Raw genomic sequence first — 21,511 nt, 5'->3', positions numbered from 1 at the left:
ATAAAGCAGAAAACATGTAGTATAGAGATATATACACACATAATATAACTCACTGAGACAATGGTGCAGAATAAATAAATAGATAAAACAGGATGCACAATGAATTGATGGAAGTTGCTTAGTGAAAATAATTTTTATTATTCCAGATAAGAAAAAAATATTATTTTTATTAGCATATTTCAATGCTAACCTACTATACACGGATACAATGTCCAAAACAACACAGGATTGGAACAGGCAGAACTGTATGAACAACAAAGTGCAGTGCATTTTCTATCAGTCAGTGCTGATGTTTCAGTGGTGCAACATATTGGAACATTAGATCACAAAGTCAGCTTCACACTGGCAACAGAAGTGAGAACCTTACTTCAATGTCTGTTGAAAAAACAAAATAATAATAATTCACAGGACTTGTGTGTGTCTTTGGTGGACAGAGGAATCTAAACAAGGACAATATAACACGGCACTGTTTGGCGAACAAGAACACAATGTGACATTTTTGCAGCAGTCTACGGATAAATTAAAGGGAAAGGTCAGTTTTTTTTTTGAAAAGTGGTTGTATGAAGTACTGACACACAACCAGTGTGCAGAGGATACAAGGAAATACTGATGTTTGCCACTTAACAAAAAGCTTAGTACCAAATGACATGCATTTCTCACTGTATTTCAGCCATTACTGACTGGAAATGGACGTTTGTGTCACTTTCTTCTAAACTGCTCTCCCTCCCACTGGAGTTGTTGATCCACTGCTGCCTTCATGCAGTAACTTCAAATGTCAACAATCACAAACAACACAAATTTCTCACACAAGGCAGCAGAAGACCAGTAGCTCCTGTGTCTCTGCAAGCTGCAAACACCAGTTACATTTTCTCAGGTGAGGCTTTTGACGACGATGTGTCAGTTCCACCTGAACTATCCCTTTAACATAACAGCATCCTAACATTACACTTTTCAGGAAATAAGACAACAGTGTGGCATTTTTTTTTTTTTACAGCAGTGTACGGACGCATTAAGCAGCCAGCTGTCAGTTGATGACATCCATACGTGTGCAAAGAACAGAAAAAAAAACAAAAAAAAACAGGCATCAACAATCCCAAACCCAAAGAGTGCATCAGTGCAAACACTTACTAACATCTTATACTTTAATAAATCAAGTTTTTTTTTCTCCACTGCTGTGAATGGACACATAGATTTCAAGTAAATCCCAGGTGGTGGTGTTGTTTTTTTCGTTTTGTTTTTTTTAGTCCAGGTTGAGCTCAAATGTCGCCATGATGTCCCGCTGCATAGTCATGTCGATACAACTCATCTATTAAAAAAAAAAAGGACACAAAAGTAAACAGCAGCACAAATAATAAAAAGGGGAGTCAAACACAGTCATGAGGGAGGACTCACCGATTCCCGCCTGCGACGCTCCTGCTCCCTCTTCCGTGCAATCTCCCGCTGTTTGTCAATGGGGCACTGTGTGGTTACGGGAGGAGCTTCCCTGGGCGACGACTTTGGCTGCTCGACGTCTTTAGGAGCATCTGTGGTGACGTCTGTGTGAGCACTCTCGGGGGAATCGGGCTCCTCTTGAGGGGGCTGTGGGATTTGTTCAGCTCCGCATTGATCTGGTAGGCTGGTAGGATGGAGAGTGACCTTGTGATTCAGAGGTAGCAGCCTCTTTCTCACTGAAATTAGTGGGTTTATGTGGGGTTTTTCAACCTTCCCATTGTCAGTTGTTGTCACTCCTGTGTCAACAGCCCTCAGTGATAATGCTGTATTTACTATTTTGCATCTTTTCCTTCAGTCTGTCTTTAACTCATTAGTTTAGATCAGGACAGCGAAAAGGGGGTTTCATTTGGCCCGAAAGGACTTATAATTATACAGGTAAATATACAAAATAATAATAAAAATACAAAATCTGTTTATGCTCTTCCTTTTGCGACCACAGTAGTCCTTAATATTATTAACAATACATTTATATACCTGATCCGTTTGTAAACTACAGCTGTAAAAGGCAGAGAATCGCTGCTACAGTCTATTATCAAGTTTCAATTTTGAAAATTCCAAGGGAAAATAATAATATATTTTATTTAAAAAGCTCCTTTCAGGACACTGTACATCAAATCCATGGGACACAGGGACAGCGACTCAGGTTCTAAGCTTCTTGAAACAGATTAGGTTTAGGTTTTTAAGCTTTTTTCATGATTAATACTAGATTTCTGATTGTTTCAGCTTCTTAAATGTGAATATTTTCTTTGTTTCTTTGCTCCACAGAACAAAGAAATCATTAACACTGAATCATTGTGGTTTGTGGACAAAACAAGACATTCAAGAACATCATCATCAGTGTTTAACATTTTATGGACCAAACGATTAATCGAGAGAATAATCGAAAGAGCTGCAGCTCTAAAACAGATGAGTTTTGAGTTGTGTTATGGAGATCTGAGGCGGACTAATGTATACAAGGAGGATTTTGAAAGTGATATGGAATTTTATTGGGAGCCAGCGAAGCTGCTGTAGAAAGATCCTGTAACATAACATCCCACTTGTACATAGCAATCGACACAGTGGATTACAAGACTCTATTTAAGTCAGTAACAGCAGAAAGAAAACCCCCAAGTGTTAAATACCTGTAGTTTTCCGGCGCCTCCTTCTCCTTGTTTTCGTCAGTGAGTTTCTTCTTCAGCGCTTTCTCACGCTCCTCCTTCTCCATGGCAGCCTTACGGAACTGCTGAAAGCTCTCCCTCGACGACTTGATGGCAGAGACGGCGACAGACTGTCTCTTCAGTCTGGCCCATGACTCAGCGTTTTTCAGAACAATGTCCTAAATAAGGAAAATTAAAGTCTAATTAAAGTGAGGTGGGCAGCACCAACATGGATCTGCCCAATGAACCTGTGGGAGGTTTATATTTTGGTCTTGGCCTCACACAGCATCAATTATCATGCTTTAACTTCCTCTAGTGGTGGAAAAATGTGTTGCATGATTTAAGATTAAAGCTCGAAATTCCCCAAATACATTTAAATCAAATTTAAAAAATAAACAAGCATGAATAATAATAACAACAATTGGGCATAATTATAAAGATATTTTTTCCAAAAAAAGAAAAGACTAACTGAACTTGAGTTTGTTAAACACTCATTTTAAGTTGGTGCCCTTGATCTGCAGAATCGTTTCAACATGTCAGGAGGAATATTATGAATTTGTAAACTTAATGAAACAATTCTCACCTTTTTGGGTATTTGAGGTTTTTCCTCTTCCTCTTCGACGGCTTTACTTGCTGCGTCGGTGTAAGGTACATGACTTAACTGACTGTCCAGGACTTCATCGGGAAATCTATAATCTGAGACAATCACATCAGAGCTTCAGGTTTAGCTGAAGTATTAGTAGTTGTTTAGCTTTGTTTTCCCCCTCCCAAAGTAAAGGTTTTTGTAGAGACGTACCTGACTTTGTGTCGTCTCTGGACTGTAGTGGACTCTCCCTCAGTGGGGACAGCAGTGGACCCTGTTAAGAGGAAGTCTTAGTTTTAATATTGTTGTTGCAATGCACCCAGTCAAGCTTCAGTTCTTATCACTTTTGAAATGTATTTCACACTAAAGTATGTCATAAAAATATTACCTACACTGTAGTTTAAGAACAAGAACATTTATGCATTATGGTTAATACAGAACGATGAATAACAGAGAGAGTGCATTGTTTTGAAATTGAGATTGTGATTTGAAAATGATTAATTTCAGCCTTCAGCCCCATCACCAAGAACACTAATTAAATGTGGACATTTCTGATTCACTGAAGCAAAAAAAAAAATACACAAGACTGCTTCAATTTAATGTTAAAACTTAAATTTAAAACGGAAAGAGCACATTACAAATGGCTAGAATTCAGGATAAACATGTACACTTTTGCAGCATTTAACATCGTCTCATGCTTGCATCAAAATGTGGTTTATATTTTGACGTCTCATGTGATCGAGCTTAATTACAACTGTCACAAAAAGCTAGATATGAAGTTGATGTTAATACGTATCTATAATTAGATAATGGGTTTGTTTTTAGTTTACTCACATTCCACTTGCCAATTAAGTTTTAAATATGTGAATAAAACAAAAGACCCTTCTGATCGTTTTGGTTCAGATAGTGTTAATTAAAGTATGGCTACAAGATTCATCTGAACAAAGATATCAATATCACAACATAAAAAAACGATCAAAGCTAACGGTGTACCTCAAATCTGGCAGCGGCCCATTCAGTCATGTATGCTGGAGACACCATGGGGGACAGAAGGGTGGACAAATCTGTGGGACATTTAAGTCACGGGGCAGAAGTAAGAAGCAGAACATGGAGTAAGAGAGGACAGTAAATGCAACATGGGTTAGAGAGAAGAGGGAGAAGAAATGAAAGACTGAGAGCCAATATACATTTGAACTTTCTTCAGTTTCCACTCGCCAAGTATAAAGGAACTTCCTTTCAATTTAAGAGTGGAATTTGTAGATGCACTTTTTGATTCATACAACACACCAGTAAAAACAGTCAAGACACACACACACACGAGCATTATTACCTGGAGGGCATAAAGTGGGCTTATTGCAGGCCTGGTCTTCATCGTGATGCATCACATGAACTTTAGCCTCTGCAGGAGGAAGCGGACACGTCTGGACTGGAGCTTTTGGCAAAACCTTTGGCTTGCTTGTCAGCTTAATGCAGCCCACACGTGCAACCTTTGATTTAAGAGATTCAATAGTTTTTACTCGTCATCGTCTAAAGTTTTTCTTGCGAATATTCTTATAATAACACTCAGTAAACTATTACTATTATTATAATAATATGTTTATTTACCTTTGTCTTTGTCACCTTTTGGGGCATTTCACTGCTTTTCTGCTTCTTTATTTTTGGCACTGAAACAAATGCACATTATTATTATTAATAATAATAATAATAATAATAATAATAATAATAATAATAATAATAATAATAATAATAATTTAGGTCTTGAACGTCAACATCAGATCAACATCGTTGATGTTCCTGCTGGCAAAGGCAAAAACAAAAGGCAGAGAGCAGCTCACCTGATTCACAGTCGCTGCTGTCAGATGCGTTTGAATGACTGCCGCTGCTGCCACAGCTGGATGATGAGCTGCAGCTGCTGCTGCTGTCACTGAGGCAGCTCAGATAAGGAGAGGCGATGAACTTAGCTGTTCAAAAGCAGAGAGGTGAGCTGTAGTTTTTCCCACTTGGGACAGTTTAATGGTGATGGTTATTACTGTTTCTGAACGCTCGGGTCTTACCTGCAACCTTTTTGTTTATAATTAAGTGCTGCTCTTTATTGATGACCGCAGATTTCCCAGCCGTCTTTGGTTTCCCATTCTGTATTACTGCTGTGGGCTTTTCTTTGACAGCTGGACATCATTAAAAAGGACATCATTATAAAATAATATAGCTATTATTTTTACCCATATCACCGATCAAAGATCCCTAGCCATTCTTTAATTTTACACATGTACTTACTGCTGATGTTCTTGCTGCTTTTCCTCAGACACGCAACAGCAAATCTCTGCAGGTCTCTCAGTGTGGCAGGCTTGAGAATCTCAAGGGCGCCCTCGAGCTGCTCCAGACACAAGTGTTTCAGACGAGACTCCCGCGTGTGAATGATCTCCAACAACTTGCCGAGTTTGTCGCCCGGCATCTTGCGGATGTCCGATTTCAACTGCTTCTTCTCCTGGCAGGTCATCGGCAGCGCCGGGACCTCGTCCTCACATTTTATGAGCAGTCGGTGAATATTGTGTCTGTTGCCATGCCAACCCATACATGCAACACAATTTGACATTAAATCCACAACACAGAGGGCACTGCAGCATAAGCAGGTCCAAATGAATGTGGGATTACTCACAAAGAAGAGCTCTTCATGCAGGGGACTTTTTCCACTACAGGTTTGTGTTTAGAGGATTTGTTCTTCAGTCCAGCTGTGGTGTCCTTTTCTTTGGACTTCTTTTCCTTTTTAAGCTTGGGTTTTTTCTTTGGTTTCATCAGCGGGTCCTGAGAGAGTCTCTTTAGCTGATCACTGACAGCTTTCAACTGAAATTTAATGGGACAGCGGGGTAAAATCCATTATAGAGATTTCTGCAATGGCGCTGACACAGAGCTGAGATTGTGCACCCCTGTTGCCTTGAAGGGAGCAAACCCGCTCTTTTTGAACATGGTGTTAGGAAAAGTGTTACTTGGATAAACATGAATGAAAGATTTCAAACACCAAAGTCCTAAAATTACAAATAAGACATTATTGGGGAGGCAGTGGTGGATCAACAACTTCTGTGGGCCTTGATGATGTGGACTTTGGTGCAGGAGAGTGAGCTAGTGAGCTTATGCTGGTTCTCTGAGAAGTGGAGCATGCAGCTCAGTCAGCACTGACTATTGGCCCTTTTCCATGGTCCCAACTCGCCTCAGCACGGCACAAGTTGGTTTTCCACTACAAAAATAGTACATACTCAACATGGGCGGAGTCATCACTGCACGGCTGCATTAAACTGCGGTGACTTTGTTTTACATGCAACACACACACAAACGAGTGACTTGTAAAGCAGTCGTTTTCAGCGTAACTGAATCATTAGAATCAGTTAATTAAAACTATTTGTTCAGTACTTCCTCCATGACCGGAGGACTTGTGATGCCGCTCGCTGCTCGTGATAAGCTAGCTTGGAACCTCGCCAGAGCAGGAACTAAAAGGGGTGTCGAGCCGGTGGAAACACGCCATTTGTGTCAGTACCTCAAACAACCATAGTACAAGAAAAAGAGACTATACTCGCTGGCCTGTGTGATACCCACCCGCTCCTCTAAGCTGGCGAGCTGCATGGCTACCTCCTCCTCTGAACTTTCTTCCTCTGACGAACTGTCACTCGACGAACTCGCAGAGGTCGACAAACTGCCGACTCGGTCCGTTTTTCCGATGTTGACTCGCTGATGAGGAGGAGCAGAACAAATGTCCGGTTCTTGTGGAAGCTTCGGATAACGAGCCTCGAATACTTCCTGTGGGTGCACACACAAACAGGAAGTATGCAAGTAGGCCAGCGTGAATATTTAAAATGAGGTCTGCTACAATTAATCTGACATGTAAAGTTAAGGGACTTCAGTGTGTTCTTGAGCCATTTGAATTCAATAATTATGATGTCAGAAGTCGAGAGTTAAGGAAAGCTGTAAATTGTTTTTTTTTTATGGACTGAAAACAACAAATAATTGTTTAAGAAAGTGCAATAGATGGTTATAATCAGATTATTCCACGTGTTAACCAGCTTCCCTTCTTCTGCTGTTGTAAACACACCTGATCTCCCACTGTCTTTGTTATGACAATTTTTCTAGATATTTTCTGGTGTTCACTGAAAATAACTGTGATTATTAATTGAGTATGAAATTGTTGGGATTAAGATGAAAGAAAAGAGATATTTTAACATTAAATAGCCTCTGGCAAAAAAGTAAAATGAATGAAGTCATGAAAAAATTATTTCTGTGATTGCTTTTCAACAAAGAAAATGCTTGTAACATGGTTTGTAGCTGTGTTTCCCAAAATGTATACACAAGGAACCTCTTTTTTTGTTCTTTGAAAGTGACAAACTATCATGACCCAAATCACAATACACACCTAATATCAGATGAATTTGAGAACAGATAATTTTCCGTGACATTCATGGTCAATGAATTACATAGTTTTATGTATATTATTTAAAACACAGCCCACAAATAAACCTCCCATGACCTGTGAGTGGGTCGTTTGGACCCACTGGTTTATAGATCTTATAGATCTTCTTTTTTTTTAAAGCATACATGAAAGAAAGTAAAGGTCTACCTGTAGTTTTCTTGCCATGTAGACAACCTTGTGTGAAGGTGGATTGTACTTGTAGCAGTTGGAGAACATCAGTCGCACATCTGCGGCAAATTCCTTTGCATCTGTGTACTCTCGCTGATCCATTCTTTTCTGGAGGAAGCAACAAGATCGTGTGAGGGAAAAGTGATCTGACTGCCGAGGGCAACGATGTACACACTCCCCGTCACTCAAGTCATTTTTACCCTGATGGTGCTCAGGTCCATAGGCTGCTTGATGATGTCGTGGTAGTCGTGTAAACCCAACGCCTGTGCGTCAACGGGGGCGTAGAAGGGCCACGCATAGGTGCAGTGCCTCTTGGAGAGCATCTCCCTCAGGATGTCGTTGCAGAACCTGAGTGGCTTAGATAGTCCCACCTTCAAATCCTCGTAGTCGGGCAAGTCTTTCTTCGGCGGTTTGATGGGCCGGCCGCTGCCTCTCCTGGAGAACGACTTGCACGGCGCTACATGCGCCTTAGCAGGAGGAGCCTCGCTGGTGGTGATCACCGAGGTGGAGGTGGGCGGCGAGTTTGCTCTCCTCTTAAAACCTTTTTTAATCTGAACATTTCATTCATAAAAGAAAGGAGGGAGATGACAGTGTAGTAGTTAAACAGACCATTGTTTTTAAAATGTACTGTATACTGTCATGGACATGGGTGGTCTGCTATGATCTCTGTGTTTGTGGGCTGGTCCAGTCCTGATGTCCCCCCCTTTAATGCTTAGGGCCTGTGTCATTAAGTAAATTTGAGTCTTTAATTTATGTTGTTTAAGTTGTGAAGTGTGCATGAGAGGTTATTTAAAAATAATGACTATTTTAAGCAAAATGTCATATTTGTGTGCAGATGAAAATAAATGGTTAATTTTTAAACTTGCAGCCTTCGGTTAGCATCAAAGCTAAAAGATTATTAGTTAGCGCATTGCAGACTTTTGTAAAAAAAAACAAAAAAACAACAATAACAACAACTTCATGGTCCAAAATGGCAGCCTCCATAGAGCTGACCTGACTACTAATATCAATAATAAAGACTATTTCTGGGGTAATGAAAAACCCCATTAAATCATTAAAATTAAAGTATAGTTATTTTATCTTCTATTTCTATTAAATGAAAGCAATTTCACCTAAACTCTACACACTGGACCTTTAACAACATATTCTTCCATTCATCCAATTAAGGCAGGAATAGACAGGAAGTTAACCTTCACTGGACTTCAGTGACAGCAGTCACTGTCAGAAGCAACTACTCCACCTTTTTCCTGACAGGTGACTTTTGTACTTAAAGTGCATTCAAGCAGCTGGCAAAGCATTACAATACTCACTGCTGCATCAATTTGTGTTGACAGCTGCATGGGTGGGATGAGCTGAGGCATGTCAGGAGGGATGACTGTCACCGTCTGTTGAAGAACAACTTCAGAGACCATGGGTCTGTGCTTCAAAACACCTGCATGACGGGGAGGTGAAATGATTATGCAAAACAGTCCAGTTATTAATCCGTAGACTGATAAAATCTCAGGTGACTGGACTTCCTGCAAGATGGCGGACGGGTAGACAGCATAGCTTATAGCTCGTCCAAGTCGGTAATAATAAATCCACTCAATTTAAGTAACTCGACATAAAACCATCATTAACTTTGGGATGAGTGGTCGCCGAAGCCGGAGAAACATTAATACCTCCAAGAAAACTCGACAACAGCCTACAAAAGAAGAGGTCTCCGACGAGAGTGAACCTGAAAGTGAAGCGTCAGAGAAAATGGACCACGCCGAAACGCTGAAAGCTGGACTCGCCAGCATCAGCAACGATATACGAGACCTCAAGCAAGAACTCCGTAACGAGCTGACAACATTTAAAGACGAACTCAAAAGTGAAATGAAACAAGAAATCGCCACCTTAAGACAAGACATAGAGCGGAAGCTTACAGAAAATCACAGAGAACTTAAGGAGCAGAAGACGAGCATAACCGAGGCACAGGCCCGCATAGCGGAGTTGGAGGAGTATAACACGGAGGCAAGCGGTCTTTTATCGAAACTAACCAAACAGACACGCCAGATGCAGGAAAATTAACGGACCTAGAAGCGAGGTCCCGGCGAAATAATGTCAGGATTTTTGGACTGCCTGAGGACACAGAAGGAAACTCCACTACAGACTATTTAGACCAACTTCTTATGAAAGAGCTGGAACTCCCCGAAGGAACCAATTTACAAATTCAACGTGCTCACAGAGCTCTCACACGAAAACCGGGTCCGGGCGGTGCTCCGAGAGCAGTCGTGGTCAACTTCCTTAAGTTTGAAACCAAGGAGATGGTCCTACAGAAAGTCTGGAAGAAGAAGGGGATACAGGTGGAGAACAAGAAAATCCAATTTGACCACGATTACCCCATCGAAATTGTTCTAAAGCTTAAAACATATCAGGGTGTCAACAGAGCACTGAAAGAAAAGGGGATACGTTTTCAGACCCCATACACGAAAATGAGAATCTACTGGAACAGCGGTGTTAAGAGCTATGACAACGCGAGGGATGCAGCGCAGGACATGAGAGCAAGGGGATTAACCGTGGATGTACCAGATGTGGACGCGGGGCGAGCGGAGGAGATGACTCGATGTGCTCCGGGATGGCAGCGTGTAGGAGACGGCAAACCGAAGCAGGATACGCCGGCACATCGTGCGAAGGAAAAGTTGCAAGAGTACGAGAGGAGACCTGATATTTAACATCATGTCTGTGTAAAAAGGTAACAAGGCTTTAAATGACACTGACCCAGTTCAATTCACGTGGAACTAACGAGACAGTTAAATTAGGTTAGTTGAGTTGGTTAATAAAAAAAAAAAAAAAAAAAAAAAAATTAATAAAAAAAAGGGGCTTCAGATCTACAGTTCAGTAAAGAAATATTACCGACAGGACGAGGGATACAAAGGTTGGACTTGTCTAGACTATGCTGGTCACAGCTCTAGGTCTAGGGATGGGCCCTCACTGGAGAGGATTTCCCATCCACCCACCAACAGGGACTAGGGGGAGAAGAAGAAGGATCCCAGCGTGGAAGTCACACAATGTTCATAATTTGTTCAATGTTCAAGTTCATGTAATGTTTGAGTTGCCGGGGAATGCACTTACGCACAATAGTGAAGTAATATGGTATGTAATGATCTGAGAATAATGTCCTTAAATGTAAATGGTCTAAATACTCCTAAAAAGAGAGGAACAGTTATAACGAAATTGAAAAAAGAAAAACTACATGTCATATTTCTACAGGAAACTCATCTGTCCCAGACAGAACATGAAAAATTTAAAAAATTTGGATTTAGGAACTCATACTATAGTACATATAAACAAGGGCGTAGGAGGGGAGTTATGACATTAATCCCAAACTCAACTATATTTGTTTGTGAAAAGGAAATCCAAGATAAAGAGGGAAGATTTGTCCTAGTGATAGGAAAACTAGAAAACGAACTGGTTACGTTGGTAAATGTTTATGCACCCCCAGAGAGCAGTAAACACTTCTTTAAGTCCCTGTTTAATGTCATTGCAACCGAAATGAAAGGTACTTTAGTCTGTGGGGGGGATTTTAACATAGTTATGAACCATAGCTTAGATACAACAAGTTTAAAAGGAACAAAAAAACAGATATCAAAATTTGTAAAGGTATCTCTAGAAGAGATGGGAATGATAGACATATGGAGAAGTCTCAACCCTATTGAAAAGGATTTCACACATTATTCTGCAACACACAATGTTCACTCGAGAATAGATTATTTTTTCCTAAATGTGGGGGATAGACACAGGGTGATTGAGTGTAAGATTAGAGGTGCTGATATATCAGATCATAATGCATTATTTCTAAAAATCAATCTGAATGCCAGAAAAAGACAGACACTATGGAGACTAAATGTAGGCATGTTAAATAATGAAGGACTGGTGAAAGATTTGAGGGAGGATATTAGGCAATATATGGTGGAAAATAATAATGGAGAAGTGGGCCCTCACACAATATGGGATGCTCTGAAAGTGGTTGTTCGAGGGAAGATAATAGCTAGAACCTCATTAATTAAGAAAATCAGAAGAGAAGCATATTCAAATCATTCTGTAACATTGAGAGAATTAGAGCAAAGGTACCAGAAGACAAATGATCAAAAAATATATAAACAAATTAAGGACACCAAATTGAAGATATCTGAATTACTATTGGATGAATACGGTAAGAAGAACATATATTTGAAGCAAAATTATTATGAAATTGGCCCCAGAGCGACAAAACTTTTAGCAAAACGTATCCGTAAACAGCAAGCTGTGAATACGATACAAAAAATTAGAGATCCACATACCAATGAACTAATACACGAACCAGAGGGTATAGAGAGGATATTTCAGGGGTTCTATGAAAAACTATATACGCAGCCACCTGCTGCAAATGCAGAGGAAATGCGAGTTTTTTTAGAACAACTAGATTTACCATCAATTGGCTCTAGGCAAAATGAAAGATTAACAGCAGAAATTACAAGAGAAGAAATTATTCAGGCGATAAATTCATTGAAAAATAATAAATCTCCAGGGAGTGATGGCTACTCTGCAGAATGGTATAAGGTTTTTAAGGAAGAATTGATACCAGCACTCCAGGCCTCCTTTAACTGGACTCTGAAAGAAAATAAAGCACCACAAACGTGGAGAGAAGCAATTATTTCAGTCATTTTAAAACCAGGCAAAGATAAGGATAGGTGTGAAAGCTATAGACCGATTTCAATATTAAATATAGATTATAAAATATATACATCCATTATTTCCAAAAGAATAAATGCATTTATTGCAGAATTAATAGACGAAGATCAAACAGGCTTCATATCAGGTCGCCAAACACAAGACAATATCCGGAGAACTTTACAAATAATTGGCCAAACACAAAAAAGGAAGCAAAGCACTGTACTGGTTAGTATTGATGCCGAAAAGGCATTCGACTGTGTTAATTGGAATTTTCTTTATCAAGTACTAGAACGATTTGGTTTCAATAATAAATCTGTAGAACTGATTAAAACACTGTATCAGGAACCTTCAGCTAGAATTAAAATTAATGGAAATTTGACCGACAAAATAATGTTACAAAGATCGACCAGACAAGGATGCTGTTTGTCGCCGACTCTCTTCGCGATATTTATAGAGCCTTTGGCTCAAGCAATTCGGCAAAATAAAGAGATTAAAGGTGTCACAGTTAAGGGTGAGGAACATAAAATTGGGCTTTTTGCTGATGACATAATAGCTTTCCTCGAACAACCAAACACAACGCTCCCTAATTTGATGAAGCAACTGGAACTGTATGGATATTTCTCAGGATATAAAATTAATGTATCTAAAACTCAGATTTTAGCACTCAACTATATCCCATCGAGGGAGATCCAGGAAACATACAAATTGAACTGGAACTTAAAAGCAATTAATTATTTGGGTGTTATGGTCACTAAAAATCTTTCTGATTTGTATAGTGCTAATTACAAACATCTAAAACAAGAAATACAGAATGATATAACAAGATGGTCTACCTTACCACTGGATTTAAATTCAAGAATTGATATTGTTAAAATGAATATACTACCGAGATTTTTATATGTGTTCCAATCCCTGCCAATAGATGTCCCTCGAAGCCAGTTCATAGATTGGGATAGAATGATCTCTAGATTTGTCTGGTGTGGTAAAAAACCCAGAGTCAGATATAAAACTCTCCAGCTCCCCAAAGATAGAGGTGGTATGGGGCTTCCGAAACTGATGGAGTATTTTTACGCTGCTCAACTGAGACCTATATACTGTTGGTGTAGGTCGGAATTTAGAGCAAAATGGAAAGATATAGAAAAAGAAGTAAACCAAATACCGATTCAAAATATGGTCGGGGATAATCAGTTATATAAGGAGCTTAAGATTAATATGAATCCAATAACAGTACACACATTAGATCTGTGGTTTAAAGTACTGAAAAAGTACAAGATCCAGAGTGATGTTAAAATATTAAAATGGGTAGCCTACGACAGCAATTTTTACCCAGCAAAATATGATCAAAGATTTACAAGATGGGCAGAAAAAGGAATAACTGCTTGGTGTGTTCTAGAGAAAAAAGGGGAGCTGGTGAGTTTTGAAAATCTCAGAAGAAGATATGAATTGGATTCTCACGAAATGTTTAGATATTTTCAAGTAAGGGACTACTATAAAAAGGAGATCAAGTTGGACTCTTCTGGGGGAGTGAATGATGTCATCCGAATCATAACTAAAGCATATCAGGACAGTAGCATAAGAATAGTCTCATCTTTATATCAAGGGTTGAGTACTAACAACAAACATACAACTAAATATATTAAGGTGAAATGGGAGGCAGATCTCAATGTAGAAATTACAGATGAGGAGTGGCACAAAATGTGGGAGATTCATCACTCCTCCACTAATTCACGAATTTGGAGGGAGTTTGCATGGAAGAATCTGATTCGTTTTTTTATTACACCGAAAATTAAGAGTAAGCAGTTGCACAGACATCAGAAATGTTGGCGAGGGTGTGGATCTTTGAATGTAGACCACTGTCACATCTTTTGGAAATGCCAAAAAATAACTGTATTCTGGGAAATGCTATCTAGGGAACTACAGCAAATATTAGGATATGGAATTCCTAAGACCTGTCTAGTGCTTTATTTATGTAAATTCACAGAAGAGATTGATATTACTAATGATGGTTACCTGATCAAAATACTGCTGGTGGCAGGCAAGAAAGCCATCACTAGGAAATGGGGAAAGGAAACGCCACCAACGAAAGATCAATGGATAACAATTGTGGAAGATATATTTTTGATGGAAAAATTGACACATATATTGAGGCTACAGGGAGCACAACTGGACAGGAAATGGGAAAAATGGACCCAATACAGGACTTTAAACGATGACACTGGACTGGAGTAATAATTGAAAGATACACCATTTTACAGGACTGGATGGATAACGTGCACTTCCCAGGCAATATGTTCAGTTTTTGTGTATTTGTTTTAAATGTTGGAAAAAAATGTCAATAAAAATTTAAGTGACAAAAAAAAATCTCAGGTGACCGCTATTGCACAGTGTACCTGCATTTGTCTGTTTCATGCTCACTGGTTCCTTTGCAGAGACTGTTGTGAATTCACTCTCTTCTTTGGGCATCTGAGCAATCTTCTGCAAAAAAAGCTTCTCCAGAGTTTGTGCCATAAACACTATGTCATCCCCAGGCTGTGAAAAGAAAGACAAATGTTGTACATTTAGGAGAAAGTGAACAACACGAGGAGCATGTGCATTTCCACAGACAATGCAGTTGGGAATGCTGAGCCAGGAAAGTACTCATGCCTTTGCTTTGATGCAAGCATTCTTTAATCTTTCCTGCCTTTGACCTGCCCTCTAAAATATTTGCTGTTGCCCTTGATCTGCCCTCTCAATTGATTTCCAATATATGGAAAAAGTTCCAAAAAGTATAAATATTTCAAATCAGCTGAAAATGTAGGAAGAGGAGAGAGTGGAAAAACTAACAAACAAAAACAGCAGATAATGATATGATAATGAAGGAAAATTTTTTAAAAATGGCATAACAACAATGATGAAAATGTTCAGCACTGCACCTACAGTTCAAAGTTCAGCACTGCACCAAACCTGCCAAATTTGACAGATATGGGCATGGATAACATACCATTTGTCTGTCTGGGCTGCCGTAGAAAATTGTGGCCCTAAAGTACACATAAAAGGGCTACGGAAAGCAAACAATCTTTGTTTTAAAGCGATTAAGAACACAAATAACTTAATATAAAATATATATGATAAGTAGTTGATCTTCACAGCGATCACACTGCTTTAAGGCGGTGGGAGTCCGTAGCATTTACTACCTTTCTTTATTCAAAGTCATCAAAGGACTCCTGTCTTTGATAGGCAAGAGGACAGGAAAAAAAACAAGATGGTCTGTGCCGGCATGGACAATGGACATAGAGAGATTATTAAATCTGATTTATTTTCATGTGGTCAATTCAAAAGAGAATGGCAACAGTTTTTTTTTTCTCGGACTAGAATATGAGAGAAGGAGGGACTATGGACTGTGATGAAGAACAGAGCTTTGAGGGAGTTAGAATCCAGACGGAAGGGTGAGGGTAAAAAGAATGAGGAATAAACGAGAAATTCCAACTATGGTAAAGACCTGCGTGATCTGTTGAACTGCAGATTTGAATTTTGAACTGTGGAGGGCAGCATTGCACTCCTTAGTGTACATCCTGCCAGAAAAAGAAGGGACACAAGATGGAAGTAGCTCTTTTTAGTAGGGGTGCACCGATGCATCGGCCGACCATCTGCATCGGCCGATGTTCCGCTCATTAACTGCCATCGGCCATCGGCAAAAAAAGATGACATTCACCGATGGCAGTGGCCGATGTTTATGTTGATTTAAATGTCGCATGAACGCTCTGCTTGGGGGGGACATAACTATGCCCACACAGGGCATGGCGACCGTGTGGGAATATTTCACTGTCTCAGAGGACGATCTCCGTCATGCAGTTTGCAATGCGTGTAAAACTAATATTTCAAGAGGTGGGACAGTGCAGCGTCACAGATGTTGTGGCTATTTGCAGAAAAATCGTCGGCCACTTTAAACACTCACCCCTCGCCTATTCGCGTCTCCAGGCTGTGCAAATCCAGTTGGAAGCGCGCACTTGCTACATATACCGCAGACTACGACCTCCCCGCCACTCTCAGTGCGCAGCAGTGGCAATTAATTGAAAACTTTATAACACTGCTCTCCCCGTTTGAACAATTGACGAGAGAAGTTAGCTCATCAGAGGCATCGGCTGCCGACGTCATTCCCTCTGTGAGAGCCCTGAGACGTTTTCTGAGCAAGACACCGACCATGGCGTTAAAACAACAAAGACCGCATTACTAGATGCTGTAAATAAACACTTCGATCAAATCGAGTGTGATCCCATGTTCTGTATTGCTACCTTGTTGGATGCCAGATACAAAGATAGCTACTTTGATGAGGATGTTAAACAACGCGCACGAGCAATACTTCATGCGCACCTGTTGCCTGCGGCCGGTGCCGAGGATGAGACGCGCAATAGAGAGAGCGCAAGAGGCAAATTTATTTATTTTCCAATTGTTTTAACATTTACACTTTAAATTTAAACTTAAACATTTCTGGGCGATGTAGGTACTGAAAAAAAACTTCTCCCTGACAAAGTTTGTGTCACTTAGGCTAGAACCACTCAAATAATTTTGTTGGGCAATGTAAGTGCTGAATAAATATTTTCACTGATTTGTCAACAGTCTAAAAGGGCTTTTGGGCTATTTTTCAGAAAAGAACTTGTCATGTTAATTAAGGTTAATGTCAACTGAAAATTGACATCAAAGGTTTCATAAATTTGTCTTATTGAATTTGTCCTCATTAAATAATAGTATGATGAAGAGCTGAAAGACTTAAAATAGTTCAGTAATGTTTCTGTGGCACCAAAGACAAAATAAATAACAAAAAGAAAAAACATCGGCATCGGCCAAGTTGTTATTTTAAACATCGGCCCAGAATTTCACAATCGGTGCATCCCTACTTTTTAGCGATATATTCGTCCCCAATCTCTTGCGTTACCCACCCAAACACTGTACATTAAAGGAATATTAAATGTGATTAAAGGAATGCTGGACTGCGATGAAGAACTTTGAGCTGTGGAGGGCAGCATTACAGACTCTCCTTAAATAAATCATTCCTGACATTTACTGCACACTTTGGCATATAAACAGCACAACGAAAAAAAGAATCCTCTTACCCGATTGTACATGTAGCAGTTGGTAAACATAGTGTTGAAGTCTTTTATACATTCATGTGCTTCACAGTAGTATGTGTTGTGAAGACGCTTCTTTATGGTGCCAAGATCCATAGGATTCTTAATAATTGTATAATAATCCTGAAAGGCAACAAACAGAGGAATAAATACACCAAAGTCTTTCTTTTCCAGCTGAAGGCTGGGCTAATTAGATTTTTCTTTCTTTCTTTTTTTACTCACAGGGAGACGCAGAGCCACTGCATCAACTGGCTGGCGAAAGGGCCAGGAAAAGTTATGCCTCCACAGAGCTTTGATCACCACGTTCTCCAGATACTGGAGCTGATTGGTGACACGTCCGAGCCTCTTGGGATTGGTTACCACGGGTGGAGGAGGATTTCCACTCACAGTGGGGCAGGGCTTAACGTCACACATTTTGATGTCCAAAGGCCGAGAAGAGTGGAAACCGACTGGAGTTTGTTTTCCTGCAACTCCGTGATCATCACATGCTGCCCTAAAGAGAGGAGCGGTTTCAGGATCTTAACTAAAAAAAATGCAAATGAGTAAAGGCAATGAAATTACTCAATTATTAATTGATTACTGAATTACTCGTCAACGATAGTCGATTAATCTGTTTGAAGCTTTTTTCCATGATTAAAACAAGAAGATTTCTGTTTTGGTTTTAGCTTCTTAAATGTGAATAAATGTGAATGACAAAACAAGACATTGAGAACCTCATTATTCAACATTTAACGTTTTCTAACATCTAATGGACAAAATAATTATCGCGAAAATTATCAACAGATTGATCGATTATGGAGACAATCTAAATAAAAGTAGCTCTAAAATTCCTCCCAAAAAGGGCTGTGCAATCCACTGAATAATAATCACAACCAATAAAAGTGAAATACTAAAATTGAAAGACCTTGCAGTGATTTGATAATTAATAATCTGCATTAATCCACTGTTACAAAAAAGTTTGATCTTCAAATAAACAGTCTCTAAAGTACAACTTTACTATATTATATATGGTAATTAGTGCCAAGCATATCCAACCTGCCTTCAAAATGTCCCACATAGTAATCATGTTTTTTTCCTAAATTTTAAGAACCAGAACCCAACCCAAATGATTTACATTACAGTTTTCATATTAGTTTCATTTACTTTATTATTTATTGTAAATATAACCAATTAACACAAGACTTTCATACACAAATCCATTTAGGTCCAGCACGACTGTTTACACTGCTTGTTTTGTTGGGGACGTGTACATGTAAATATCACAAAAATGAATTATACAATTGATTGATTGAATTGGGTCATAAATGGTCAATGAATATGTATTCTTGTTATTATTATTATAATAATAATAATGACCTGATTATGTTTGAAAAAAGTAAACATCGGTAACTTTCAATTGGGAGATTGGTGACCTAATCAGATACTTGAGACATGATCAGTGAGCAATGTGGAGAGATTAATAATACTGCTGTGTTATTTAATTTCAAAATGATGATTTATCAACATACTAGCATTTGAAACAGTTAGCTTGTTGAGGTTGACAACAATATAAACGTGTATTCGATTTAAGATCAGGATCGCACACACGAAGAACAATCTCTAGCACGCTTGCTGCTGTGTTGACAAGCGCTCTGGCTAACACGTGTAGTTCCGACACACCCACTGCTAAGTTGGCATGTAGCGTTAGCTTACACACACATACACTGCGTACAGAGCATGTCTGACCTGTGCTTTTTAGTCAGACGTCAAAGCCGTGTCCATATTTCATTCGCTAAAATGACGCGACCGTCAAGTCAGTCACCTACGCAGCGACATTAGCTAACAGTTGCACGTTCTTCGTAGGTTATCACTTACGAATAATGACACATTAGTCTTAGTTAGCTAGCTGCCTTCCTAGCTAACTTCCACTCGTCAACCAACAACACAATACTTTACACATTTGCGTCGTTTTTATTCGTCTACTGAGACCAATTTAACAATTCGTCAAGTCGCGTCATGTGTATTCTCTAACACTTGTAGCATACAATGTTGGCTGCGCTTTGCTAACGTCAAGCTAGCGCTACAGCCAGGCTAACGGTTGACACAACCCTTCAGGTTCACCGCTAGCCTCGTAGCTAAAACAAACAAACATTTGCCTCGTTACGTTGACGGTAAATGACAGTTGCACTAAAAAAACGGCGTGGATTTAAAGCTGGCGGTGCATTCGTGAGGCGATACCGTGCTTTACCTTTTCACAGGTTCTTGCGTTCTACTCTTCGCCGGCGACAGACGCGTGTGTCTACGTTAGCAGCCTCACATTTATACCGCACAGCTCGACGCTCTAGAAGTGATTGGTTTAAACTCAGCTTTTACGTGTTGCAGTTTGGGCTTTTTGTTAATTAAAAAAAGCGACCGGAGCAATAAACGAGCAACTCGCTGTGTCTGCTGCGAATTGGACAAAATTTTACAAAGAGGTTCGATTCATGTGGGTTTTAACGTATTCCGCACAAAATGGCAACCCGGTCCCGGCGCCACAGAGGTTATCCTAGACGTTTGGTCAAACCCGGTGTGGTGACTGAGTTACTGACAGCAGCCCACGGGGGTAAAGTCACTGCTGCGAGTGTTAGTGTGATGAAGCTATGACATTTTCAGTTTGCTGTGTGTGTGGCTGCAAACACTGGACATGAGGAACGTGAAGTGACGAGAGAAGGGCGGGCACTGCAGTGTGGGCGGGGCGGGGCGTTCAAGAGCACAAGCGGAACTAGGAAAGTTGCTTAACGTCGATTAGAACGTTAATACGTCGATAATGCGTTTCAAAATAAAAGCTGATGACGGACGAATATATAACTAAAACGTACTTTGTAAAATGTAAACTAAAAACCCATCATTGCCTTCATTTATTCACATTGCCAATAAAATGTTCATATCGTACGGTTTCACTGACAGCAGCGCCGTTCCCGAGACGCCACATGAGCGCGCTTGGCTGTGCTCTTACACAGCTGTGACGTCACCCTGAGAAATAAGATTTTTCTGGGCTTTTTGTGGCTTTTAGGAATGTTTTACAGATATGAAACTCCATGAATTAAAAATATAGAATATAAAGATCTATAAGAGCCCGTGTCCACGTCTCGAGGTGTCCTGTGGAGACTTATACAGGCGTCTCTTTTGCTATTGTGGTCAATGGGAAAAATTGCTTTTTGGGCCCAGTGTGTATTTTTTGTTGCAGTACTCAGAGTGGCCACAGAGGGAGGTGGTGCTCTATCCAGTTCTTATATATCCACTCCTGAGTCATAGAAGTTTATAAAGGAGTTCTCCCTGCACTCCAAAAGATCTGAGTAACAGGTAGAGTCTGTTTTTGTATGGAAAATACAGCATTTTCACTCTTTTAGCTCTTAAATCTTAATAATGTACACCTTTTGACCACAAGGCGGCGGCATGGGGTAAAAAAAAGACAGAGGTTTGAGGAAAGTTGTGCAAGGAGCTTCTCAGATTTTTTAAAAGCAAATTAAATTAAATAATTCATGGAAGCTTGAAGATTCATAAGGAATACATGGATTTTTAAAAAACTTTTTTGCTGCAAATTCTTAGAAAAGCTGGTTCCATTTTCTCCTCATTTTCAAATGCTTAAATCAAAATACACTGTCAAATATATTAATATTTACTATTGTATTTTATTCACAGAACTCTGGAGGTGAATATAAACGCTGAAAGACAAGGAGGAGCATGTTCAGCATGTCAATTCCACAATACACACAGGTGACAAAATGTGGGGGAAAGTTTGGAAATGGAAAGTAATGCTTTGTTTGTCCGAATGTCAGTTGTCCTAAATGAGTTTTGAATGGGCCCAGAACTCGTGACACACAGTGTCTGTTCTCCTGACAATGGCAGGAAGCTTTTTCAGAAGGGAGGCGGTCAT

General features: G+C 39.7%; 1 protein-coding gene across 1 annotated transcript; it reads right to left on the bottom strand.

Annotated features, from left to right (window-relative positions):
• Positions 1–1,240: 1,240 nt before the first annotated feature.
• brdt (bromodomain, testis-specific) lies at positions 1,241–19,865 on the bottom strand (the record flags this gene model as incomplete). The annotated part of the gene is made up of 18 exons (XM_083888262.1): positions 19,844–19,865; positions 17,839–18,109; positions 17,602–17,739; positions 14,902–15,040; positions 9,145–9,266; positions 8,035–8,385; positions 7,814–7,942; positions 6,799–6,999; positions 5,867–6,051; positions 5,485–5,762; positions 5,265–5,375; positions 5,046–5,171; positions 4,204–4,274; positions 3,424–3,484; positions 3,211–3,323; positions 2,613–2,806; positions 1,393–1,615; positions 1,241–1,306 (listed from the first exon to the last, which is right to left on the bottom strand). The coding sequence occupies exons 2-18, from the start codon at positions 18,028–18,030 to the stop codon at positions 1,241–1,243; spliced, it is 2,700 nt and encodes an 899-aa protein (XP_083744388.1). The 5' UTR covers positions 18,031–18,109; positions 19,844–19,865.
• Positions 19,866–21,511: the final 1,646 nt, after the last annotated feature.

The sequence above is a fragment of the Microchirus variegatus genome (assembly GCF_963457635.1).
Source record: "Microchirus variegatus genome assembly, chromosome: 4".
NCBI classification, from domain to species: Eukaryota; Metazoa; Chordata; class Actinopteri; order Pleuronectiformes; family Soleidae; genus Microchirus; species Microchirus variegatus.
Note: the sequence above shows the minus strand (reverse complement) of the source record. Positions and strands in the feature narration are given on the sequence as shown.